Source organism: Anomaloglossus baeobatrachus, chromosome 6 (genome assembly GCF_048569485.1).
Source record: "Anomaloglossus baeobatrachus isolate aAnoBae1 chromosome 6, aAnoBae1.hap1, whole genome shotgun sequence".
NCBI classification, from domain to species: domain Eukaryota; kingdom Metazoa; phylum Chordata; class Amphibia; order Anura; family Aromobatidae; genus Anomaloglossus; species Anomaloglossus baeobatrachus.
In genome coordinates this window covers 372,711,728-372,735,778 of record NC_134358.1, presented here as the reverse complement: position 1 = coordinate 372,735,778, position 24,051 = coordinate 372,711,728, and the positions used below count along the sequence as shown (strand labels likewise).

The window sequence follows — 24,051 nt, the reverse complement described above, 5'->3', positions numbered from 1 at the left end:
TTGAACGGCGGAAGTAAGCAGACAGTTTTCGTGCCCTGGTCAGAAGGCCATCTAGGCCGGGATAGTGTGTTAAAAATTGCTGGACAACAAGGTTCAACACGTGAGCCATACAAGGCACGTGTGTCACCTTGCCCAGGCGAAGGGCCGCACCCAGGTTTGCAGCATTGTCGCACACGGCCTTACCAGGCTGCAAGTTGAGAGAAGACAACCATTTACCAAACTCAGTCTCCAGAGCTGCCCACAACTCAGCCGCTGTGTGACTCTTATTCCCAAGACATGTCAAGCTAAAGACCGCCTGATGCCGTTGCGATCTGCTGCCAGCATAGTAATGAGGGGTGCGTGATTCCTTCTGTGCAGTGAGAACGCTGGTGGCCTGACCAGGCAGGCTTGGGGCGGAGGTGGAGGACCCAGATGAGGTGGAGGAGGTAGAAGCAGTGGCGGAACTTGGACAGACAGAGGATTGACACACAAGTCATGGGGACGGCAAGACTTGTGCAGCAGACCCTTCACCATCTATCACCATAGTTACCCAGTGCCCAGTCAGCGACATGTAACGTCCCTGTCCATGCTTACTGGTCCAAGTATCGGTGGTGAAATGCACCCGTTGACACACAGAGTTTCTCAAGGAAGCGGTGATGTTGTGTGCGACATGCTGGTGTAGCGCGGGCACACCTTTCTTAGAGAAGTAGTGGCGACTGGGCATCTGGTACTGGGGCACAGCGACAGACATAAGGTCTCTAAAATCCTGTGTGTCCACCAGGCGGAAAGGCAGCATTTCGGTAGCCAAGAGCTTACAGAGGGATAAAGTCAACCTCTTAGCTTTGTCATGGGTCGCAGGAAATGGGCTTTTATTTGTCCACATCTGAGGGACAGAGATCTGGCTGCTGTGTGTAGACGGTGTTGAGTAGGGTGTCCCTGGAAAAATGCAGCTTTGTGAGGAAAGTGCAGGCGTAGACATGATGTTGCCTTCATCCAACGTTGGTGCTATCGATGTCTGAGAGAGCTGTACACACGCACTTGTTTCCCCTTCCATACCAACTGACGACCTACCAAGCAAACTGCCTGTTGCGGTTACAGTGGTGGAAGTTGTGCGTGGAAAACCAGGTGTGACAGCTGTCCCCACAGTCCTAGAAGATGAAGAGCGCGCGGATGCACTAGAAAGGGCAGGCGGTGGATGGTTCGCTCCGCTAGGCCGCATTGCAGCACGGTGAGCTTCCCACCGGGACATATGATATTTATTCATGTGACGATTCATGGAAGAAGTTGTCAAACTGCTGAGGTTTTGACCTCTACTAACAGAATCATGACAAATTTTACAGATCACATAATTTGGGCGATCTTTTGCTATGTCAAAAAAGGACCAGGCTAGGCAAGGCTTAGAGGACATGCGACCTGTTGATCCACCCCGACTAGTGCTCAGAGGCAGAGTGGTGGCTGAGGATGCAGTTGTAGACGTGCTACCAGTACTCCGACTCTGTCCAGGAAGGCGCAAGGTAACTTCGTCATCAGTTGCATCCTCCTCCACCACCTCTGTTGACTTCCTCGAGTGCCTGACTGTGGGTTGACAGTAGGTGGGATCTAGAACTTCCTCATCAATTGTTGTGTTTGCACTCCCCTCACCCTCAGACCGAGCCTCTTCTTGCCCTGACCGAATATTTAAGTTGTCATCCCAATCTGGTATCTGCGTCTCATCGTCATCAGTATGTTCCTCATTGTCTATAACAACAGGTGTTACAGTTGGTGAAAAAGGGTCAACATTATGCTCAGAAACTTCGTCCTCACGGCCTGAATCAGAGTCACAAAGGTTCTAGGCATCACTGCAGACCATTTCCTAGTCTGTACTCACTGTAGCTTGGGAGCAGACCTCTGATTCCCAGGCTATAGTGTGGCTGAACAGCTCTGCAGACTCAGCCATCTCAGTTTCACCATACTGTGCAGGGCGGATGGAGACTTCAGAGCTGGGAGAAAGCAAGTTTGATTGGGATGAAAACTCAGAGGACTGGTGTTTTTTGGATGCGGTAGTTGAGGTGGCGGAGAGGGCACTTGTTGGACCATTTGAGATCCATTCAAGCATTTTCCTTTTTTGGCCATCATCTACCTTTGTTCCAGTTGTCCGTGTCCGTAAAAAAGGGAGCACATCGGATTGTCCACGGTAAGTAGTAGACATCTTACTTTTGCTGGAAGATGGTCTATCTTCAGCAGATGTTAATGGAGCTTTGCCACCTTCCCCACGGACAAACCCTTTTTTTCCTTTTCCACCACGCCTTTTACCCTTTCCACCAGCATCTGTCATTTTGCCACTCATTTTGATTGCGACAAGATTGTGCACTTAAAATGTGGTAGTAAAAATTGAGAGGTGGTGTAGATTGCAGCGGTGGTCTATCTTTATTAACAGCAGAATAAACAACAATAATTATCACTGACAATGCAACTACGGCCCTTAAACTGGCAGCAGTGTTTGCTAGTATAATGGCTTAGTAACAATGAGTTTGAGTGTGCAATGCAGGCAGAGGTGCTGCAAATATCTTTGCACTAGTAGGACAAAACAGAAGTCCAACAGCCACGTTTAGGATGCCACTAAGTTCACTCAGTGTTTGCTAGTATAATGGTTTAGTAACAATGAGTTTGAGTGTGCAATGCAGGCAGACGTGCTGCAAATATCTTTGTACTTGTGGGACGATACAGAAGTCCAACAGCCACGTTTAGGATGCCACTAAGTTCACTCAGTGTTTGCTAGTATAATGGCTTAGTAACAATGAGTTTGAGTATGCAATGCAGGCAGAGGTGCTGCAAATATCTTTGCACTTGTGGGACGATACAGAAGTCCAACAGCCACGTTTAGGATGCCACTAAGTTCACTCAGTGTTTGCTAGTATAATGGCTTAGTAACAATGAGTTTGAGTGTGCAATGCAGGCAGACGTGCTGCAAATATCTTTGCACTTGTGGGACGATACAGAAGTCAAACAGCCACGTTTAGGATGCCACTAAGTTCACTCAGTGTTTGCTAGTATAATGGCTTAGTAACAATGAGTTTGAGTGTGCAATGCAGGCAGACGTGCTGCAAATATCTTTGCACTTGTGGGACGATACAGAAGTCCAACAGCCACGTTTAGGATGCCACTAAGTTCACTCAGTGTTTGCTAGTATTATGGCTTAGTAACAATGAGTTTGAGTGTGCAATGCAGGCAGAGGTGCTGCAAATATCTTTGCACTTGTGGGACGATACAGAAGTCCAACAGCCACGTTTAGGATGCCACTAAGTTCACTCAGTGTTTGCTAGTATAATGGCTTAGTAACAATGAGTTTGAGTGTGCAATGCAGGCAGAGGTGCTACAAATATCTTTCCACTTGTGGGACGATACAGAAGTCCAACAGCCACGTTGAGGATGCCACTAAGTTCACTCAGTGTTTGCTAGTATAATGGCTTAGTAACAATGAGTTTGAGTGTGCAATGCAGGCAGACGTGCTGCAAATATCTTTGCACTTGTGGGACGATACAGAAGTCCAACAGCCACGTTTAGGATGCCACTAAGTTCACTCAGTGTTTGCTAGTATAATAGCTTAGTAACAATAAGTTTGAGTGTGCAATGCAGGCAGAGGTGCTGCAAATTTCTTTGCACTTGTGGGACGATACAGAAGTCCAACAGCCACGTTTAGGATGCCACTAAGTTCACTCAGTGTTTGCTAGTATAATGGCTTAGTAACAATAAGTTTGAGTGTGCAATGCAGGCAGACGTGCTGCAATTATCTTTGCACTTGTGGGACGATACAGAAGTCCAACAGCCACGTTTAGGATGCCACTAAGTTCACTCAGTGTTTGCTAGTATAATGGCTTAGTAACAATGAGTTTGAGTGTGCAATGCAGGCAGACGTGCTGCAAATATCTTTGCACTTGTGGGACGATACAGAAGTCCAACAGCCACGTTTAGGATGCCACTAAGTTCACTCAGTGTTTGCTAGTATAATCAGAAACTGCTGTGTGAATACTGACATGAAAAATTCAATAGCTATATGTAAGAATGAAATGTGAAAAATGGAACCTGCATTACTGCCATGAACATATGAATAAAGAGAAATTTAGCTACTGATTTGATCAATGCAATAGAGCCCCAACACTACGCCAAAGTATTTCTCTACGTTGGGGTCCCTAGCTTGTGTGTGTCCTCTCATGCAGTTAAAAAACTTACCGTGTATGGGAAGCTGAGACCCAGGCTATATATACGATGTGGATTGGCAATAGGTGTGTATGGGGAGGGTTCACAAACGAAAAACTACTAACAAATAAGAAATAACGTTTGGAACTCCATTCTATGTCTGAACTGGGTGCAAAAACCTAAAAAAACATCACTATGGGGAGATAAGGTATGCACACCAGTGACTATGTAAGGGGAATACATGTAATAGCAGAAACTGCTGTGTGAATACTGACATGAAAAATTCAATAGCAATATGTAAGAATGAAATGTGAAAAATGGAACCTGCATTACTGCCATGAATATATGAATAAAGAGAAATTTAGCTACTGAATTGATCAATGCAATAGAGCCCCAACACTACGCCAAAGTATTTCTCTACGTTGGGGTCCCTAGCTTGTGTGTGTCCATTCATGCAGTTAAAAAACCTTACCGTGTATGGGAAGCTGAGACCCAGGCTATATATACGATGTGGATTGGCAACAGGTGTGTATGGGGAGGGTTCACAAACGAAAAACTACTAACAAATAAGAAATAACGTTTGGAACTCCATTCTATGTCTGAACTGGGTGCAAAAACCTAAAAAAATGAAAAATGGAACCTGCATTACTGCCATGAATATATGAATAAAGAGAAATTTAGCTACTGAATTGATCAATGCAATAGAGCAGTTTTTTAACTGCATGAGAGGACACACACAAGCTAGGGACCCCAACGTAGAGAAATACTTTGGCGTAGTGTTGGGGCTCTATTGCATTGATCAATTCAGTAGCTAAATTTCTCTTTATTCATATATTCATGGCAGTAATGCAGATTCCATTTTTCACATTTCATTCTTACATATAGCTATTGAATTTTTCATGTCAGTATTCACACAGCAGTTTCTGCTATTACCTGTATTCCCCTTACATAGTCACTGGTGTGCATACCTTATCTCCCCATAGTGATGTTTTTTTAGGTTTTTGCACCCAGTTCAGACATAGAATGGAGTTCCAAACGTTATTTCTTATTTGTTAGTAGTTTTTCGTTTGTGAACCCTCCCCATACACACCTATTGCCAATCCACATCGTATATATAGCCTGGGTCTCAGCTTTCCATACACGGTAAGTTTTTTAACTGCATGAGAGGACACACACAAGCTAGGGACCCCAACGTAGAGAAATACTTTGGCGTAGTGTTGGGGCTCTATTGCATTGATCAATTCAGTAGCTAAATTTCTCTTTATTCATATATTCATGGCAGTAATGCAGGTTTCATTTTTCACATTTCATTCTTACATATAGCTATTGAATTTTTCATGTCAGTATTCACACAGCAGTTTCTGCTATTACATGTATTCCCCTTACATAGTCACTGGTGTGCATACCTTATCTCCCCATAGTGATGTTTTTTTAGGTTTTTGCACCCAGTTCAGACATAGAATGGAGTTCCAAACGTTATTTCTTATTTGTTAGTAGTTTTTCGTTTGTGAACCCTCCCCATACACACCTATTGCCAATCCACATCGTATATATAGCCTGGGTCTCAGCTTCCCATACACGGTAAGTTTTTTAACTGCATGAGAGGACACACAAGCTAGGGACCCCAACGTAGAGAAATACTTTGGCGTAGTGTTGGGGCTCTATTGCATTGATCAATTCAGTAGCTAAATTTCTCTTTATTCATATATTCATGGCAGTAATGCAGGTTCCATTTTTCACATTTCATTCTTACATATAGCTATTGAATTTTTCATGTCAGTATTCACACAGCAGTTTCTGCTATTACATGTATTCCCCTTACATAGTCACTGGTGTGCATACCTTATCTCCCCATAGTGATGTTTTTTTAGGTTTTTGCACCCAGTTCAGACATAGAATGGAGTTCCAAACGTTATTTCTTACTTGCTAGTATAATGGCTTAGTAACAATGAGTTTGAGTGTGCAAAGGGCAGGAGGGTACAGTGGCAGGGTTGTGGGTCTCTGGGTAGAGGAAAGGAAGCCTGCCTTTCTATCCCTCCTAATGGGGAAATGCAGCGAGGAAATCCCTGACCTTAGCTACACAGACGCTGTCATCTTGTGTAGCTGTTAAACTCTGTTTTCACGGACCTGTCACCTATGGCTCTGACCCTGCCGGTATGAGCCCTTAAAAGGACTGATAGAAAGTGCTATCCCTATGCTGTACAGCGCTGTGTATGGAGCGTACACAGCAGTATCGGTGATAGGAGCTGTGCCAGTGATGACTGACACCAAGGACGCAGAAGGCAGATAATGGCGTGCTGGAGAAAAATGTCCGGTTTTATAATGCAGGGACATGTGACATGGACATCCTATCACACATGCCGTTGCTTCTCTGGCTAAAAGTCCACTTAGCTGTGTGTGTGTCTGGGATTGGCTGACATGCTCTCACGCCCCACTACATGCGCGCGCTTAGGGAAGGAAGACAAGGGAAAAAAAAAAATGGCCATTATCCATACAGCAGTGATCTGAATGCGCTGTTCCCGCACACTATACACTGAAATTTCATAATAGTGTGAGTCACAGAGTGACTTACACTATTACAGCGGAAAGCCAGCTAGTAATTAGCTGGTCTTTTTGCTGCTAGAACCGTTCTCGAATGTATCTAGAACTATCGAGCTTTAGCAAAAAGCTCGAGTTCTAGTTCTATCTAGAACAGCCCCCAAAATCACTCGAGCCGCGAACTGGAGAACCTCGAACCACCAACCGCGCTCAACTCTAGCTATGGACTAATATATCTCGCAAATTGCACGAGCGTTTTGCCACAATTGAAGGTTTGGTTGACAAGTAATCTCTTAGGATGGGGTCAGTTAATAGTATATCCCAATGTTGTTCAATTACCCCTTTTACTTCCTTCCATTGGGAATTATAAGTTGTAATAACTCTGATGATGTTGGGAGATTCATCATCACGCTTGGTTTTAGATCCAAAGAGAAGATCATCTCTATTGGATCTCTGAGCCTTTCTATTTCCCCTTCTGATATTTCTGCGGCTGTACCCACGCTCCTCAAACCTTTGGGCAATGTCAACAGCCTGTGCCTGAAAACTCTCCTCACTTGAACATATCCTTTTCGCCCGTAAAAACTGGCCAATTGGGATGCCCTTTATCGTGGAAGGTAAATGCGATGACGAGGCATGGAGTAAAGAATTCGTGGCTTAGGGCTTGTGGAACATATCTGTAGCCAGCTCTCCATTCTCCAAAATGATTATTTTTATGTCCAGGAAGTCAAGTTAATTTCCAAATTTTTACGTTAATTTGATGTTGTAATTATTATTATTAAGATTAGCCATTAGGGACTGCAAATCAGTTTCTGATCCCTGCCATATGAACCAAACATCATCAATATAGCGCATCCACTCCTGAACTCCGGTCATTGCTGGTATACCATCCTCCAAAAAAATTTGGTGTTCCCAATATCCCAAAAACAAGTTAGCATACGAGGGGGCACAAGCTGCCCCCATTGCAGTACCCTGCTTCTGGAGATACGTCCTTCCATTGAAGGTAAAAAAAATTATGATTTAATACATACTCAAGCAATGACAACAGGAGCTCAGCAGTGGATGCGTCTATATCACTGGAATTCAGAAACCATGCAACTGCCCGCATGCCATCCTCGTGTCTGATTGAACTATATAATGCTTCAAAGTCTGCTGTCACCATGATCATCTCCCTATCCATATGAATATGGTTTAGCCTCTGGAGAGCAGACGTAGTGTCCTTGATGAATGATGGTAAGGTACTCACCAGAGGCTTAAGGAAATGATCAATGGCGACAGAGACAATCTCACACAGACTGCCATTTCCCGAGATAATTGGTCTCCCCGGAGGGTCCATTGGATCTTTATGTACCTTGGGAATGAGATACAGGGTCGGCATGCGGGGTTGCAGTTTCTTCACATAATCCAAAAATTTTTTTGAATAGTACCTTCCTCAAAGGCTCTCTCAAGAAGTTTAACTAATTTGGTTTGAAATATAGCAGTAGGATTGCTTGATAGTTGCCTATAGCATTTAGTATCATCAAGTAGTTTATACGCTTGTTTCTCATATAGCCTATTCAGCCAGACCACAAGGTTGCCACCTTTGTCGGCTGGCTTGAACTGCACATCCTGTATGGCCTTTAGTTGTTTAAGGGCTAGTTTATCCTGAACACTCAAATTAGATTTTTCCGCAAATCTCTTATATTGTAGATTTTCTATATCTTTAGTGACTAACTTGACAAAGACCTCTGCTGCCGGGCATAGACTGAGAGAAGGGAAGGCTGTAAATTTACCAAAAATATAGTCCGGGAACTTACCCTTGTTGGAGGTTTCACTCTCCAGAGCCAATGACTCCAAAATTTGTAAAGCCTCCCTTTTGGCCGCCGTGGTAAAGATATCATTGGAGCTTGCTTTGTGATGTAATCGCCGTAACACAAGTTTGCGAGCAAATAGATTGACATCCTTCACCGCCAAAAATTTGTCTAAATGTTGGGAAGGGGAGAAAGTCAAACCTCTTGCCAAAACACGCAATTGTACATCTGAGAGAACATGATTGGATAAATTAATTATCTTATATTGTTCATTACCCTTTTTGCGTTTGTTATTAGGGTTGAAAATATCCGGATATCTCACTTGATATCTATTTCGAGTCCTCGTTCTTTGGTATATATTTCCAGCATCATCAAGATCGCTAGATGAAGCACAGCTGTCTGACATAGATGTGTTAGTATTGTCAATCCCACTATTTTGTACAGATACTTTGCGTGGAACATTCTTTTTTTGTTGTTGCCACCGATAAATTATCTTATTTTCATAATCTTTCACGTCACGTTGGTATTTTTTTTAATTTCGTTGAACTAATTTCTTGCTCCCATTTATCCCATTTATCAATATCATCCTCGATATCCTTCATATATTTGTTGAGTTGTTCCAAGGTAACCTCCTTTTTCATAATTTGCATTAAGCCCAATGCACGGCAAAAGATAGAGCTGTAATTACGTTGCAGTGATATATCAGTATTACATTGACGGGTTATCGCAGCGTGTCTCTTTGAATCAATGACATTTACACGAATAATGGTCTTTTGCATGAACTGAGTTTGAATAAAATAATATAATACCTATGGTTTTGGTGGGGTATAATAGCCGTCCTTCCGTGGTGTGTTCCTTTGTTTAAATTTTAATATGAATTTGTAAGTACATATTTAATAAAGTTTTGGGTTTTATCCTAAAACATGTCTATTGCTTTTCATTGTGCAGGTTTGCACTCCGGGTATTCTATGATCATTATTGTGGGATAGTGGTGTAAGCTAGACTAGAACATTCTCTAAATATTTTTTATATATTTCCCATATGGCAGTTACTATTAAAACATAATTCAGTAAGTTCAGTACAAACAATGACAGTGTAGCATGTTGATTAGTGCATAGATGAGAATGCTTTGTGTTTGCCTTTTACTGTTAAAAAAATGGACATACCTTTTTAGTGGAATCAGTAACTTAAATCGTACACCTTGTGCAAATGTAAAATGAGGCGAGCAAAGATTAAGTAATTTAATTATTGAAGAATCAATATTTTTTCTATAAGGAATCCAGCACTAATTTTGCAAATAACTGTTAATGTTTAAAGATTAACCACCATTTTATTTATTTAATTATTTTCATAAATTAATAGAAAACGTAAAAATAAGAAACTTTGTAATATATCTTATCAGAGAAATGTATTTCTTTCTTGGCCAGGACTGATTAATTCTCAAAATTCTGAATGCACCAGTAAAGTGAACTTGCAGCAGAATGTCTGTGCATGCCTCTAAATCTTCTCTCCTCCCTCCATAGAATTTTAATACCACCAATTGCCATCTCCTATATTAGTAATTGGAGTCTGTCTTCACTGAGTGCAGATCTTACTTGTGTCCATTATGCAGTGTTTCTGCAGCAATTTTTGATATTTTGATATTCAGCAGTTACGTGCGCATAAGCCCTTAAAATACCCTGACTGCAGTGGAATATGCAAGAATATCAGAACTCCGAATTACATGAACAGACAGACTTTTATTATTCACTTAATTTATATTTAGGAATACATTGTCTGAAATAAAAGACTAAATACATATTCATAATTATTCTTCAAGTTTAGTGACATCGGTCTTGTAATCAGTTAATATACCATGGTTGGATGTATGAAACTGTTTTGTGAGATCGATGTCATAACACTCCATGAGATTGTCCCACACCGCTAAAGAATAAGACAGGGGTGCACAACATTTTTTGGTCCACAGATCAGATTGCCATACCGAACGATCCCAAGGGCTGCAAAAAATTTAAAGGAGTACTTATGTGTCGCCCGGGGGACAGGGGTACTCAGATCTGGGCCAAGGGTCACTTCAGTAAGTATCACGGTGGTGCGACCCGGTCTGTGATCCCAGGCTCCACAATAAAAGGGGGATTAAGTAGGGGAAATTGTCCGTGATGCCACCCGTGGGTTGCGGTGATAAGGTGGTGGCACTGCCGCTGCCTCTGGGGACCATGCCCGGGACTGATGGTGTGGGGGCAGCAAGGTGGGATCCCCTCCACGGGTAGGGGAGTTGTTGTCCCAGGGCCCAATTGGGAGTGGTGGTTTGGGGAATAATGGGTGCAGTCCACGGCTTGGACCGGGTGGTGTAGGAGTACTCACAGTATAAGCAATAACTGACACGAGTCCAGAATTGAACCAAGTTGCTGGTAACTGGTGCCCACGGCCGGTTGCTGTGAGGATGGGTCCCACACCCGTGTGTGATTCAGGTGCTCTTTTCCTGCCCGAGGTCTGTGTCTGCTCTGCACACTGGTCCGGACTGGGTCCCGACAGCTGGCACCGGGGGGGGGGAACTACCCTCGCCCATTCCACTCCGGGTCCCCACAAGTGGCTGGCCTGCTCCTGAGGCCCTACTACCACTTCTCCTCTGCTCCCAACGGAGCTGCTTCCAGAACTCTCTCCTCCTGCAGACTGACCCTAAACTCAACCCTGCTCTGCTCTTTCTAAGCTTCTCCCACCCCTCCCTTTTCCTGGGGAGGGGGTGAGAGGGACCTGATTGGATGGTGTGTTTCTGTGTGTGGGAAACTTCCCAAGGGAGTGTGAGATCTACACCATAAACATGGATGCAGACCTTTGTGACACCCTGGTTTTGGCGGGGGCGGCACACTTACATCATTACATCACCAGAACCACCATCAGTAACTTGACTTATACAGTGTTTTTCCTCTTCTTAATTTCAAATCTTTAAATTTTGAGAATTTTTCAGTTTAACAGCCATGCAGCACGTTATGAATTGCTGCATGTGTACAAGAACAGAATCACTGTCAGCACAAGTGCGGTGCCAGAACCACCATTAGTATAAGAATGAAGCATCAGAACCATCGTCAGTACTTGATTACATTACAAGAACCACTATCAGTACATGAATGCTGAGTCAGAACCACTGTCAGTACATTAATGCAGTGAGCAACAGAGGAAAAAAAACAAAAAAAACTCAGGCACTCACCAGAGCTTGCTTTTTAGTAATATTCATTACGTGTTTTGAATTTAAACTTTTTTAATTACTTTTGACATCAGCCACATGGTTACTGTGGTTATAACGGACATGATGTCAGACTAATCCAGACCAGCTGAAGCCCCAGACGGGTGCGAAACGGCCGTCGTCGTTGGACGTGCCTAGCGTCCTCTCCCTCCCCACCAGCCCTTATGCACATGTAAGCCCGAATGATTGAATAAATCATAAACCTGCACAAGCAAGCTCTGGTGAGTGCCTGATTTTTTTTGTTTTTTTTCTCTGTGGCTCAAATGTCAAAATCCTGATTGCATCAGCGGCACCGCAGAGCAGCATTTTTCAGCCGATATTGAAGGACTCCTTATTTTTCTCTACATTTGGTGCGGATCAGTGCCCTGGATACTCTTCCTTACAAAACATTAATGCAGTGTCAGAATGTCTCCTAACACTGATCCGGTACATGTACCCCAAACACTGCCACTTTTCATAATGTCTTTTCCACACTGTCCCTCTATATAATGTCCATCTCCACTGCCCCTCTCTAAAATTTCCCCCAAACTACCCCTTTCCATAATATCCTCACTACACTGCCACTTTCCATAATATTCTGCCACACTGCCTCTCTGCATAAAGTCCCCCACAACCCACTGCATCTCGCTATACTGGGATCTCGCTATACTGGGACCCCTTTACCAATCCCCCCATTGCCACATAATGTGCTCTTGCAGTAACATCAACCCTGCCCTCCCCCTCACCACATTATCTAAGAAAAGAGGACATTTACCCTTTGTCTCCACCATGAAGTGCTTACCGTTGTCTTGACCACAGTCTCCGTGGCACTGTGGAGACAGTAGTGGTGTAATGAGGTGAGCAGTGTGCTGACCTAATCACGCCACTGCACGTTGGGAAGGCAGCTGATAAGGGCTCCTCTGCCCCATTCCTGGCGCTCAAGTGTTCAAATGTGTCAAATACATTTGAATATAGGAAGAAGGTAGCCGGCGTTTCCCTATTCCTGTGAGCTGCAACTAACCCTAGTGCAGGCCTGGAATAAGACAATAAGGAATAGACACATTTAGGCAATGTATTAATATTGTGACAAGAAGAAATTGTAGGCTTATGTAAAATCTACGTATACAGTGCCTACAAGTAGTCTTCAACCCCCTGCAGATTTAGCAGGTTTGATAAGATGCAAATAAGTTAGAGCCTGCAAACTTCAAACAAGAGCAGGATTTATTAACAGATGCATAAATCTTACAAACCAACAAGTTATGTTGCTCAGTTAAATTTTAATACATTTTCAACATTAAAGTGTGGGTCAATTATTATTCAACCCCTAGGTTTAATATTTTGTGGAATAACCCTTGTTTGCAATTACAGCTAATAATCGTCTTTTATAAGACCTGATCAGGCCGGCACAGGTCTCTGGAGTTATCTTGGCCCACTCCTCCATGCAGATCTTCTCCAAGTTATCTAGGTTCTTTGGGTGTCTCATGTGGACTTTAATCTTGAGCTCCTTCCACAAGTTTTCAATTGGGTTAAGGTCAGGAGACTGACTAGGCCACTGCAACACCTTGATTTTTCCCTCTTGAACCAGGCCTTGGTTTTCTTGGCTGTGTGCTTTGGGTCGTTGTCTTGTTGGAAGATGAAATGACGACCCATCTTAAGATCCTTGATGGAGGAGTGGAGGTTCTTGGCCAAAATCTCCAGGTAGGTCGTGCTATCCATCTTCCCATGGATGCGGACTAGATGGCCAGGCCCCTTGGCTGAGAAACAGCCCCACAGCATGATGCTGCCACCACCATGCTTGACTGTAGGGATGGTATTCTTGGGGTCGTATGCAGTGCCATCCAGTCTCCAAACGTCACGTGTGTGGTTGGCACCAAAGATCTCCATCTTGGTCTCATCAGACCAGAGAACCTTGAACCAGTCTGTCTCAGAGTCCTCCAAGTGATCATGAGCAAACTGTAGACGAGCCTTGACATGACGCTTTGAAAGTAAAGGTACCTTACGGGCTCGTCTGGAACGGAGACCATTGCGGTGGAGTACGTTACTTATGGTATTGACTGAAACCAATGTCCCCACTGCCATGAGATCTTCCCGGAGCTCCTTCCTTGTTGTCCTTGGGTTAGCCTTGACTCTTCGGACAAGCCTGGCCTCGGCACGGATGGAAACTTTCAAAGGCTGTCCAGGCCGTGGAAGGCTAACGGTAGTTCCATAAGCCTTCCACTTCCGGATGATGCTCCCAACAGTGGAGACAGGTAGGCCCAACTCCTTGGAAAGGGTTTTGTACCCCTTGCCAGCCTTGTGACCCTCCACGTTCTTGTCTCTGATGGCCTTGGAATGCTCCTTTGTCTTTCCCATGTTGACCAAGTATGAGTGCTGTTCACAAGTTTGGGGAGGGTCTTAATTAGTCAGAAAAGGCTGGAAAAAGAGATAATTAATCCAAACATGTGAAGCTCATTGTTCTTTGTGCCTGAAATACTTCTTAATACTTTAGGGGAACCAAACAGAATTCCGGTGGTTTGAGGGGTTGAATAATAAATGGCCCTCTGAATAAACTTTTCACAATTAAAAAAAAAATAAAAAAAGAAATAACATTCTTTTTTGCTGCAGTGCATTTCACACTTCCAGGCTGATCTACAGTCCAAATGTCACAATTCCAAGTTAATTCCGAATGTGTAAACCTGCTAAATCTGCAGGGGGTTGAATACTACTTGTAGGCACTGTATATTAAAATGGCATGAATCACACTCAATTGCGGGTCTTACTGTGCTTTTACCTGCCTTGTGCAGTACTAGCCTGAGACCCATGTAACAGTGGCAGACAGCTATCTCTTTCCACATGAGAATGATCATTTTTATCTGTTTCCTTCTTATTGTAACCATACCATCCAGAGATCCCAAACCCTCCCTCTGGAAGAGGAAAGCTACGTTTCCTCAGCTGCAGAAACAGCGCCTACTTGTTATCCAAGCTCAGAGGGGACAATGTGGTCTGCCTAGGATCAGACCAGAAAATATCCCGCAATACTGATTGCCAAAGGCAAATGGAAAGCACGTGGTTTTGTTAAAAAATCCATTTTTTCTCAGTTTTGGCTTGAATATTATTACAACTTCACCGAGAAGAAGTATTAAGCTGTGAATGAGAAGAGCTTCAGGAGTACAAGATTGTTCTTCCAAATTTCCAACATGGACACTATTTCCCTCCAGAGAGAATATGAGTTCAGGATTCAGGTCTGTAAATAGTGATAATTATTCCTCTAAATGTGCATGTTAGATAAGTGATGCTAAGAGAGGCTGGGATGAGATCTGTATTCTTGTATTAGTATAGATTGAATGCTGATACAGTAACCCTGATAATCTACAGACCAGAGTCATGAAAAGGGCTGGGGGAGGCGTTCATACAGCATAAATATGGCATATCACATGGTGATGAGAAGGGCTGGGGGACGCGTTCATACAGCATAAATATGGCATATCACATGGTGATGAGAAGGGCTGGGGGACGCGTTCATACGGCATAAATATGGCATATCATATGGTGATGAGAAGGATTGGGGGACGCGTTCATACGGCATAAATATGGCATATCATATGGTGATGAGAAGGACTGGGGGACGCGTTCATATGGCATAAATATGGCATATCATATGGTGATGACAAGGGCTGGGGGACGTGTTCATACAGCATAAATATGGCATTACATATGGAAAGAAGGACTGGAGGATGCGTTCATACAGCATAAATATGGCATATCATATGGTGATGAGCAGGACTGTGGGACGTGTTCATACTACATAAATATGGCATATCATATGGTGATGAGAAGGATTGGGGGACGCGTTCATACGCCATAAATATGGCATATTATATGGTGAAGAGAAGGACTAGGGGGTGCGTTCATACAGCATAAATATGGCATATCATATGGTGATGAGCAGGACTGGGGGACGCGTTTATACGGCATAAATATTGGCATATCATATGGTGATGAGAAGGACTGGGGGACGCGTTCATACGGCATAAATATGGCATATCATATGGTGATGAGAAGGTCTGGGGGACGCGTTCATATGGCATAAATATGGCATATCATATGGTGATGACAAGGGCTGGGGGACGCGTTCATACGGCACAAATATGACATATCATATGGTGATGAGAAGGACTGGTGGACGCGTTCATACGGCATAAATATGGCATATCATATGGTGATGAGAAGGATTGGGGGACGCGTTCATACAGCATAAATATGGCATATCATATGGTGATGAGAAGGACTGGGGGACGCGTTCATATGGCATAAATATGGCATATCATATGGTGATGACAAGGGCTGGGGGACGTGTTCATACAGCATAAATATGGCATTACATATGGAAAGAAGGACTGGAGGATGCGTTCATACAGCATAAATATGGCATATCATATGGTGATGAGCAGGACTGTGGGACGTGTTCATACTACATAAATATGGCATATCATATGGTGATGAGAAGGATTGGGGGACGCGTTCATACGCCATAAATATGGCATATTATATGGTGAAGAGAAGGACTAGGGGGTGCGTTCATACAGCATAAATATGGCATATCATATGGTGATGAGCAGGACTGGGGGACGCGTTTATACGGCATAAATATTGGCATATCATATGGTGATGAGAAGGACTGGGGGACGCGTTCATACGGCATAAATATGGCATATCATATGGTGATGAGCAGGACTGGGGGGCTCGTTCATACGGCATAAATATGGCATATCATATGGTGATGAGCAGGACTGGGGGGCTCGTTCAAACGGCATAAATATGGCATATCATATGGTGATGAGAAGGGCTGGGGGATGCGTTCGTACGGCATAAATATGGCATATCATATGGTGATGAGAAGGGCTGGGGGACGCGTTCATACGGCATAAATATGGCATATCATATGGTGATGAGAAGGTCTGTGGGACTCGCTCATACGGCATAAATATGGCATATCATATGGTGATGAGAAGGTCTGGGGGACGCGTTCATATGGCATAAATATGGCATATCATATGGTGATGAGAAGGACTGGGGGACGCATTCATACGGCATAAATATGGCATATTATATGGTGATGAGCAGGACTGTGGGACGCGTTTATACTGCATAAATATGGCATATCATATGGTGATGAGAAGGATTGGGGGACGCGTTCATACGGCATAAATATGGCATATCATATGGTGATGAGAAGGATTGGGGGACGCGTTCATACGGCATAAATATGGCATATCATATGGTGATGACAAGGACTGTGGGATGCGTTAATACAGCACTAATATGGCATATCATAAAACAAATGTTTTCGAGACTGATATTAAAATGACATATGTGTGAACTCTTGTATATGCACAATATGGAGTCTTGTACACATTGTTTTTGGGCTGAATGAAGTCATTTTTTTATCCTATTTGAGGACTCTGTGTTCACACAGTGCTATCAGATTGGCATCGACTCATACATATAAGGAGAACATACGACCTTCCTATACATTTCCTTCAGCATAATTTAGCAGGATACCCCTCTAACTGACCGCACTTACAGCATCTATCAACTCTATGGAGAGAGACAGAGCATCTCCCTTTTCTGCCATCCTGGTATTTGGGAGCCTTAAAACAGAAGCTATCATCAAAAAATGACCAATTGCTTAAATCACGTTTTTGCGTTACATGTACTTTTTCCAAAAATCTTGGCAATGTGTTTTTTTCTTTTTTTCATATTATGGCTTTTATTAACCCCTTCACCCATGGGGGATTTTGTTTTTGTTTTCTCCTCCAATTTTTCCAGGAGCCATAATGTTTTGATTTTTCTGTCCATACAGCCATATGAGGACTTATTTTTTGTGGAACGAGATGCACCTTTGAATGACACCATTCATTCTGCCACATAGCGTACAGGAAAATGGGAAAAATTCTAAGTGTGGTGAAATTGCAAAAAAAGTGCAATTCCATAATGTTTTTTTATTTACCATGTTCACTATATGGTAAAACTACCTGGCAATATAATTCCCCAGGCCAGTATGAATACTTAGATGTTAAATATGTTTTTTTATTAAAGTGGTGAAAAAAATCAGAAATTTGTCAAAAAAAAAACCCCATTTAGCTTTTGTCGCCATTTTCCAAGACCCGTAGCATTTTAATTTTTTGGGATCTGGGGCTCAGTGATGGATTATTATTTGCGCTACAAGCTGATGTTTTTACTGATACTATTTAGAGGTAGGTACAGTGTTTTAATTGCATTTTATTGCAATGTTGTGGCAACCAAAAACATAATTCTGTTGTCTCTATTTGTATTCTGATTACGTCCTTTGCCATTCAGATTAATTTATTTTATATTTAGACAGAACGGATATATCTGAATTTGGGGTTACCAAATGCGTATAGTTTTAATTTTATTTTAATCGTTTTATTTTTAATGAGGAAAAAGGCGGGTGATTTGAACTTGTGCAGTTTTTTTAAAATATTTTTTAATTTTTTTTTTACTTTTTACAGTATTAATATTCCCTTTAGGGGAGTTGAAGCTGTGAATGTTTCGTCATTTCTGCATTAGCACTGCTGTGTACAGCAGAAATCATCACCTCCTATGAATGCCAGGTTGCAGCTGGATTTCACAGGAGGATCATGATGACAGACACAGGGGTCATCCGCTAAGTCCTGGCTGTCACAACAACCTATTAGCGCCCTATGATCATGTGACTGGTGCTCTGATGGGTGGGATCAGTGATGCACTTCCTCTCAGCGTGTGTTAAATGATATGGCTGCCAGAGATTGACAGCGGCATTTATCTGGTTAACAGCGGCGGGTGGATCTCTGATCCGCAGCTGTTACAGGCACTTGATGGCTGATTAAATCAGCTGTCAAGTGACGGGAAGATGTGGGCTCAGCATGTGAGCCCGCATCAAAGACAACGTCATGGCTGATGATGTGATGTACATGTATATCATCGGTCGTGAGGCGATTAAGAAAACATAATTAGTAATCTTGTAATTTCACCCTACCCTGGGGCTTGTTTACATTTATACTTCCTGTAGTTTCAGGAACAGTTTCCCAGAGTTTTCTTATTATTAAAGTCAAGATTCCAATGACAGGTAACACCTCTATATAAAACTGATAACAGCACATTCACCAATCACAATGGAAGATGTCACAGCTGACCCTGCTCCCCCTTCCTTCACAATAAGCTTTACACATGCTCATTAGATGCTTCAACACAAAAGATAAGGTTAGTGTCTGACCATTGGGGCCATGTACATGTGTTGTTTCCTGAAACAAAAGGAAGCATTAATCTAAGAAACCATCAGTGGCCAATGTAAAATGCAAGATTTATATTTTATATTTTTAATACAGATTGTGACTTAAAAATATATAAATTGCAACTGTTAAAAACTACATTTCACATGAAAACCTGATTTATTCAATAGGTCATTTTTTTTTTTTTAAGATTGCTTCCCTTTACGTGTTGATTGAGAAAGGTCTGGACCACTGCAGAGGCCTGTCCACTGCATATCTCTCATAGATAAGGCATGAAGGTAAAAAACAGATTTTTTTTTCAGATATCCCCTTTAAACAAATCATAAATACTATCTTGTAGAGAAGTAAACCATAATTTTGGAAGGTTCATTTGCTAGCCCATTTCATTAGTCCGGCCACCTTAGTTGGAGAGTCTTATTGTTTTGTATGGGCTGTCTGACAGGATAAGAATACTACATCTGTTTGCATGTGAAAGAACCACTGTCAGCTATCTAATATCATGGAACTACAGAAATACTCCATCCCAATCATGTGATCTGACACAATCTTATTCTCCAGTAAAACACATGACGAGCAAGTATCTGAAATAAATATTACCTTAGCAATGACAATCCTTACGCTGCATTCACACATCTGTGTCAGGCTCTTTTGACCCAAGCAGAACAGTCTCATAGGCAGATATGTGGTGGCTGTCAACTTTGAGTCAGGTCACCCATGGCCAGTCAATACTTGGCTTGCAACACATAGATATATGAATTTGGCTTTACATCTAAAGAACCAAATAGAAGCTGGACAAGTAGGATGATAGGCCCTTCACCTTGTGATGTATAATGATAAGCATTGAATATTACTGTACACATGGGGTACATGAGGCAGCAAGTGAATGGTGAGAAAACATAAGGGTCTGGGCAACTTTACCATAGGTCAGACTGTAATGGCCAGATGATTGGGTCAGTGCATCTGTAGCACCCCTGCGGTACCAGGTGCCACAAATGTGAACGTGGAAATCCAAACCCCGGAATATCCATGCCAGTCAACACACCAGCACCTTCAGGCCACACACATACTCCAACACCAGACTGGGAGACCTAGCAACAGGAAAAAGGGATGGGCACTGATTGGATAGTCGCCACTAAATCTGTTGGGAGAGACCCAGCAAGGGGGAGGGGCCAGTGGTCCGTTGGGAAGTTGGCGGGAGGAAGTGTTTAGTTAGTTAGTTAAGTTAAGTGAAGTGGAGTGAGTAGTCGGAGGAGTGAAAGAGTGAAGTAAGGAAAAAAAGTGTAGCAAGGTCTGAAGTAACAACGGAAAGCTGTAACATGAGTGAGGGACTGTGGAGTAAGGAACCAGGACTCCAGGGACCATGGGTTACCTGTGGAAGTGGAACCTAGGCTCACAGAGCTCAGCACAAGGCGGGGTGGCAGACCCTAGGACAGTGGGACATTTTATGGTCACCTTTTAAATCTGCCAGGCGAGAAGATCTCCAGGGTCCAACCAAAGAGTCTGAATCATCAGCAGCAAAGAGGGGACTGGGGTTTGACCCCCTTAAATAGTCCAGGCTGCCTGCAATAGGACCAAAACAGAAACGGAGGGGTTCCCAAGAAGCTCTAGCCCACGGGAGCCCAATACAAACGAGAGTGCACAGAGGACAGCTACCAAGGTCACAACTGGCACAAAGAACAAGGGGAGCGGGAACACCTGGAACCGGCACCAGTGGGTCCAAGTACTAAAATCAAGTAAAACAAGGCAAGTTGAAACTGCAATACTGGTGTGGACTGTTTCATTGTCGCCTCCGTACACTCACACAGATAGTTTCCCACTACAATCCCCAACATCCACTGCTGGGGCCTAGCCCTGCTTGCGGAGGGCCCAGAACACCTAAGCTGCATTACTCCATCAGCTCCAGCAAGACCCTGCAGCAGCAGCTTCAAATAACCTGGCCGCACACCGCAAGTGGCATAGTCGAAAAACTCTCTTTATTTTTATTCCTCCCTTTACTTTTATCTTTACCCCCTTTTTATTCGGACTGACCCCCAGGGTCACGGAACCAGGCATCGGCCGCGACCACGACTGATCCCCCCTATGCACTGCGCGCCCGGGACCAAGTACGCCACAGCCCTAGGGAGTCACACATCTGTAAGGTGGCAAATTTTGGGTATTTCTGTAAGAAAATATAAACATATGAACCAATAGTAGCACTATGGTCTCTCAGAGCTGAATAAGGCAAGTCCTCCTAGGTCTGATCCCATTGAAGGGTTACCATGTCAGAACATACAGTATATTGCAGCTTGCTGTGTACGGGGCTGTGTTGCCTCAGAGCAGTCACAGTGCCCATTTTGACAGTTGTCCACCATCAAGTGTAGCACCTACACTTGGCAACAGATCTTGGCCTTGTAGAAATGGAAGAAGGTGGCCTAGTCTGGTGAAACCCATTTTCTTATCACGTGGATCACCAAATGCTTGTGCATCACTTCCCAAGAGAAGGGATGGCACCAGGATGCAATATACAAACACAAGCCAGCAGAGCTAATGTGATGCTTTCAGCAATGTTCTGCGGGGAAACCTTAGGTCCAGGTGCCTAAACAGATGTAACTTTGTTATGCACCACCAGTTGTAGATGTTGTACACTGAAAAGACCTGTGGATGGCTATGCATTCTTTAAAGATAGTGGCCTCTTTCAGACATATAATGCTGTCTTAGTGCAAAGTTGTTCACAAATAGTTTGAAGAAAATGACTATGAGTTGCAGATAGTTACTTGGGCTTTTACTTTTCTGGAAACACAAATCTGATCAATAAAAATTGTACTTCAAAGCTTGAAAGATCTAAAGTACTAGATTCCACAGGATTCAGTGCCACAATGTTTTTTGAGAAGCTGGTATGGAACACTACAGTATTAAAAGGTGGTTTTAACCTCTTAATGACCTAGTATGTACATATTCGTCCTGGGTTACCTAGGTTGGGAGTCCACATCTTTCCCCTCACATGTCTACTGATCTGATCAGCCGACATGTGCAGCTAACAGGCAAAGGTGGATCAAAAATCGCTAAGTCAAACTCTCACAGTGTATTCTCATGCACTTCCGTGACACGATCCCAGTGCGGGGTCAGCTGATGACCGCTTTCACTGTCATCACTTACTTCCTGTGAATGCTGACAGTGCATCAGTATTCACAGGAGATATAATAATATAGCCATAAGTAAAAGCAATAAAAAATGCAAAAATAAGTTTTAAAAAATATGAAAAAGTTAATAAAATAAAACAATAAAAAAGTACATATTTGGTATCACCATGTTGAGAAATGCCCGATCTATCAAAATATAAAATCAATTAACCTGATTGGTAAAAGGCGTAGTAAGAAAAAAATCAAAACTCGAGAATTACATTATTTTGGTCACCGCAACATTGGATTAAAATGCAGTAACAGGCAATAAAAATATTGCATCTACCCAAAAATGGTATGATTAAAAATGTCAGCACAAGATGCAAAAAATAAGCCCCACACAGCACCAGATATGAAAAATGAGAACACTACGGGGTGCGGAAAATACTGACAAAACTGCAATTTATTATTTTTTTTTTTTACAAATTTCTGTGTTTTTTTTCAACACTTAAGCTGGCTTTATACGCTGCAATGTATATTACGATGCGTCGGCAGGGTCACGTCGTAAGTGACGCACATCCGGCATTGTAAGGTACATTGCAGTGTGTGACAGGTACGTGCGATTGCGATTGAACAGTAAAACGTTCATCGCACGCACGTCGTTCATTCCTCATGGATTGAAAGTCAGGTTGTTCAATGTTCCCGAGGTAGCACCCATCGCAGTGTGTGACACGCCGGGAATGATGAACAGATCTTACCTGCATCCTGCGGCTCCCGGCCGGTAATGCGGAAGGAAGGAGGTGGGTGGGATGTTTACGTCCCGCTCAGCCCCGCCCCTGCGCATCTATTGGTTAATCGTTTGTGCGGCACGTTCAACAAATTGAACGTGCCGCACATACGATGGGGGCGTTGCAACGTGTAAAGCTGGCTTTAGATAAAATTAAAACTATACATGTTTGGTATCTATGAACTCATACTGATATGATATATATTACCAGGTCAGTTTTACCATATAATGACCGTGGTAAATAAAAAACCTAAAAAACAATTGTGGAATTGCACTTGTTTTGCAATTTCACTGCAGTTGGAATTTTTTTTCCTGTTATCCAGTACAATATGGGGAAGAATGGAGTAATTCAAACGTACAACTCATCCCACAAAAAACAAGCCCTCATATGGCTATATTGACAGAAAAATAAAAAAGGTATGGCTCTTGGAAGAAGGGGAGGAAAAAATAAAAACAAAAAAATGAAAATCGCCAGGGGGTGAAGGGGTTAATGTTATGGCAGGTCAGTATGTATAATGTTTTTTAAAATCAGAAAGAAAGTTCCATAGGCAGAAAAAAATCTGGCCAAAAATGAGTCTTTCAAAACATGGCCAAGGGAAGCGGACAGGAGCCAAACGGGCACGAAGCTTTCTCTACGCTATGGTCCCCAATAGGGAACATATTGGTGACCACATCATCACTCAGACTTTAATAGCATACAGTACTGATATAGACGTATCTAAGCATCACCAAACTATTGTATACATTTCTCAGTAAAAAGTATTGCTTAAAAGCTTTCTGAGCCTGACGCTTTGAAGGAATTGGTAGTAGCTATGAAACCGAGTATGGTCACTGTTGGATGCATTTTTTAATGCACATATTTTCAGCTAAAAGTATTTTTGCTATGAGATTTTTATTTTTTAATTGGTTGGCTCTGTGCTTAGTACTAAGGGGCACTTTGCACACTACGACATCGCAGGTGCGATGTCGGAGGGGTCATGTCGAAAGTGACGCACTTCCGGCGTCGCACTCGACATCGTAGTGTGTAAATCCTAGATGATACGATTAACGAGCGCAAAATCGTCGTAATCGTATCATCGGTGTAGTGTCTGGGAATTCCATAATTACGCGACTGCGACAGGTACGATGTTGTTCCTCGTTCCTGCGGCAGCACACATCGCTGTGTGTGAAGCCGCAGGAGCGAGGAACATCTCCT

The 24,051-nt window shown here is 42.9% G+C and overlaps 1 protein-coding gene across 2 annotated transcripts in view; it reads left to right on the top strand.

The window, feature by feature from the left end:
• The window catches only part of TNS3 (tensin 3), a 528,788-nt gene that overhangs the window by 76,667 nt on the left and 428,070 nt on the right, over window positions 1–24,051 (top strand). The window contains exon 1 of one of the 2 annotated variants that reach the window (XM_075315026.1): window positions 14,722–14,921. The exons of the other annotated variant lie outside the window; for it this stretch is intronic. Within the exon in view, the coding sequence (XP_075171141.1) occupies window positions 14,877–14,921 (45 nt within the window). The 5' untranslated portion in view covers window positions 14,722–14,876. Of the gene's footprint in view, window positions 1–14,721; window positions 14,922–24,051 lie in introns of those variants that run through there. 2 annotated transcript variants of the gene reach the window in all.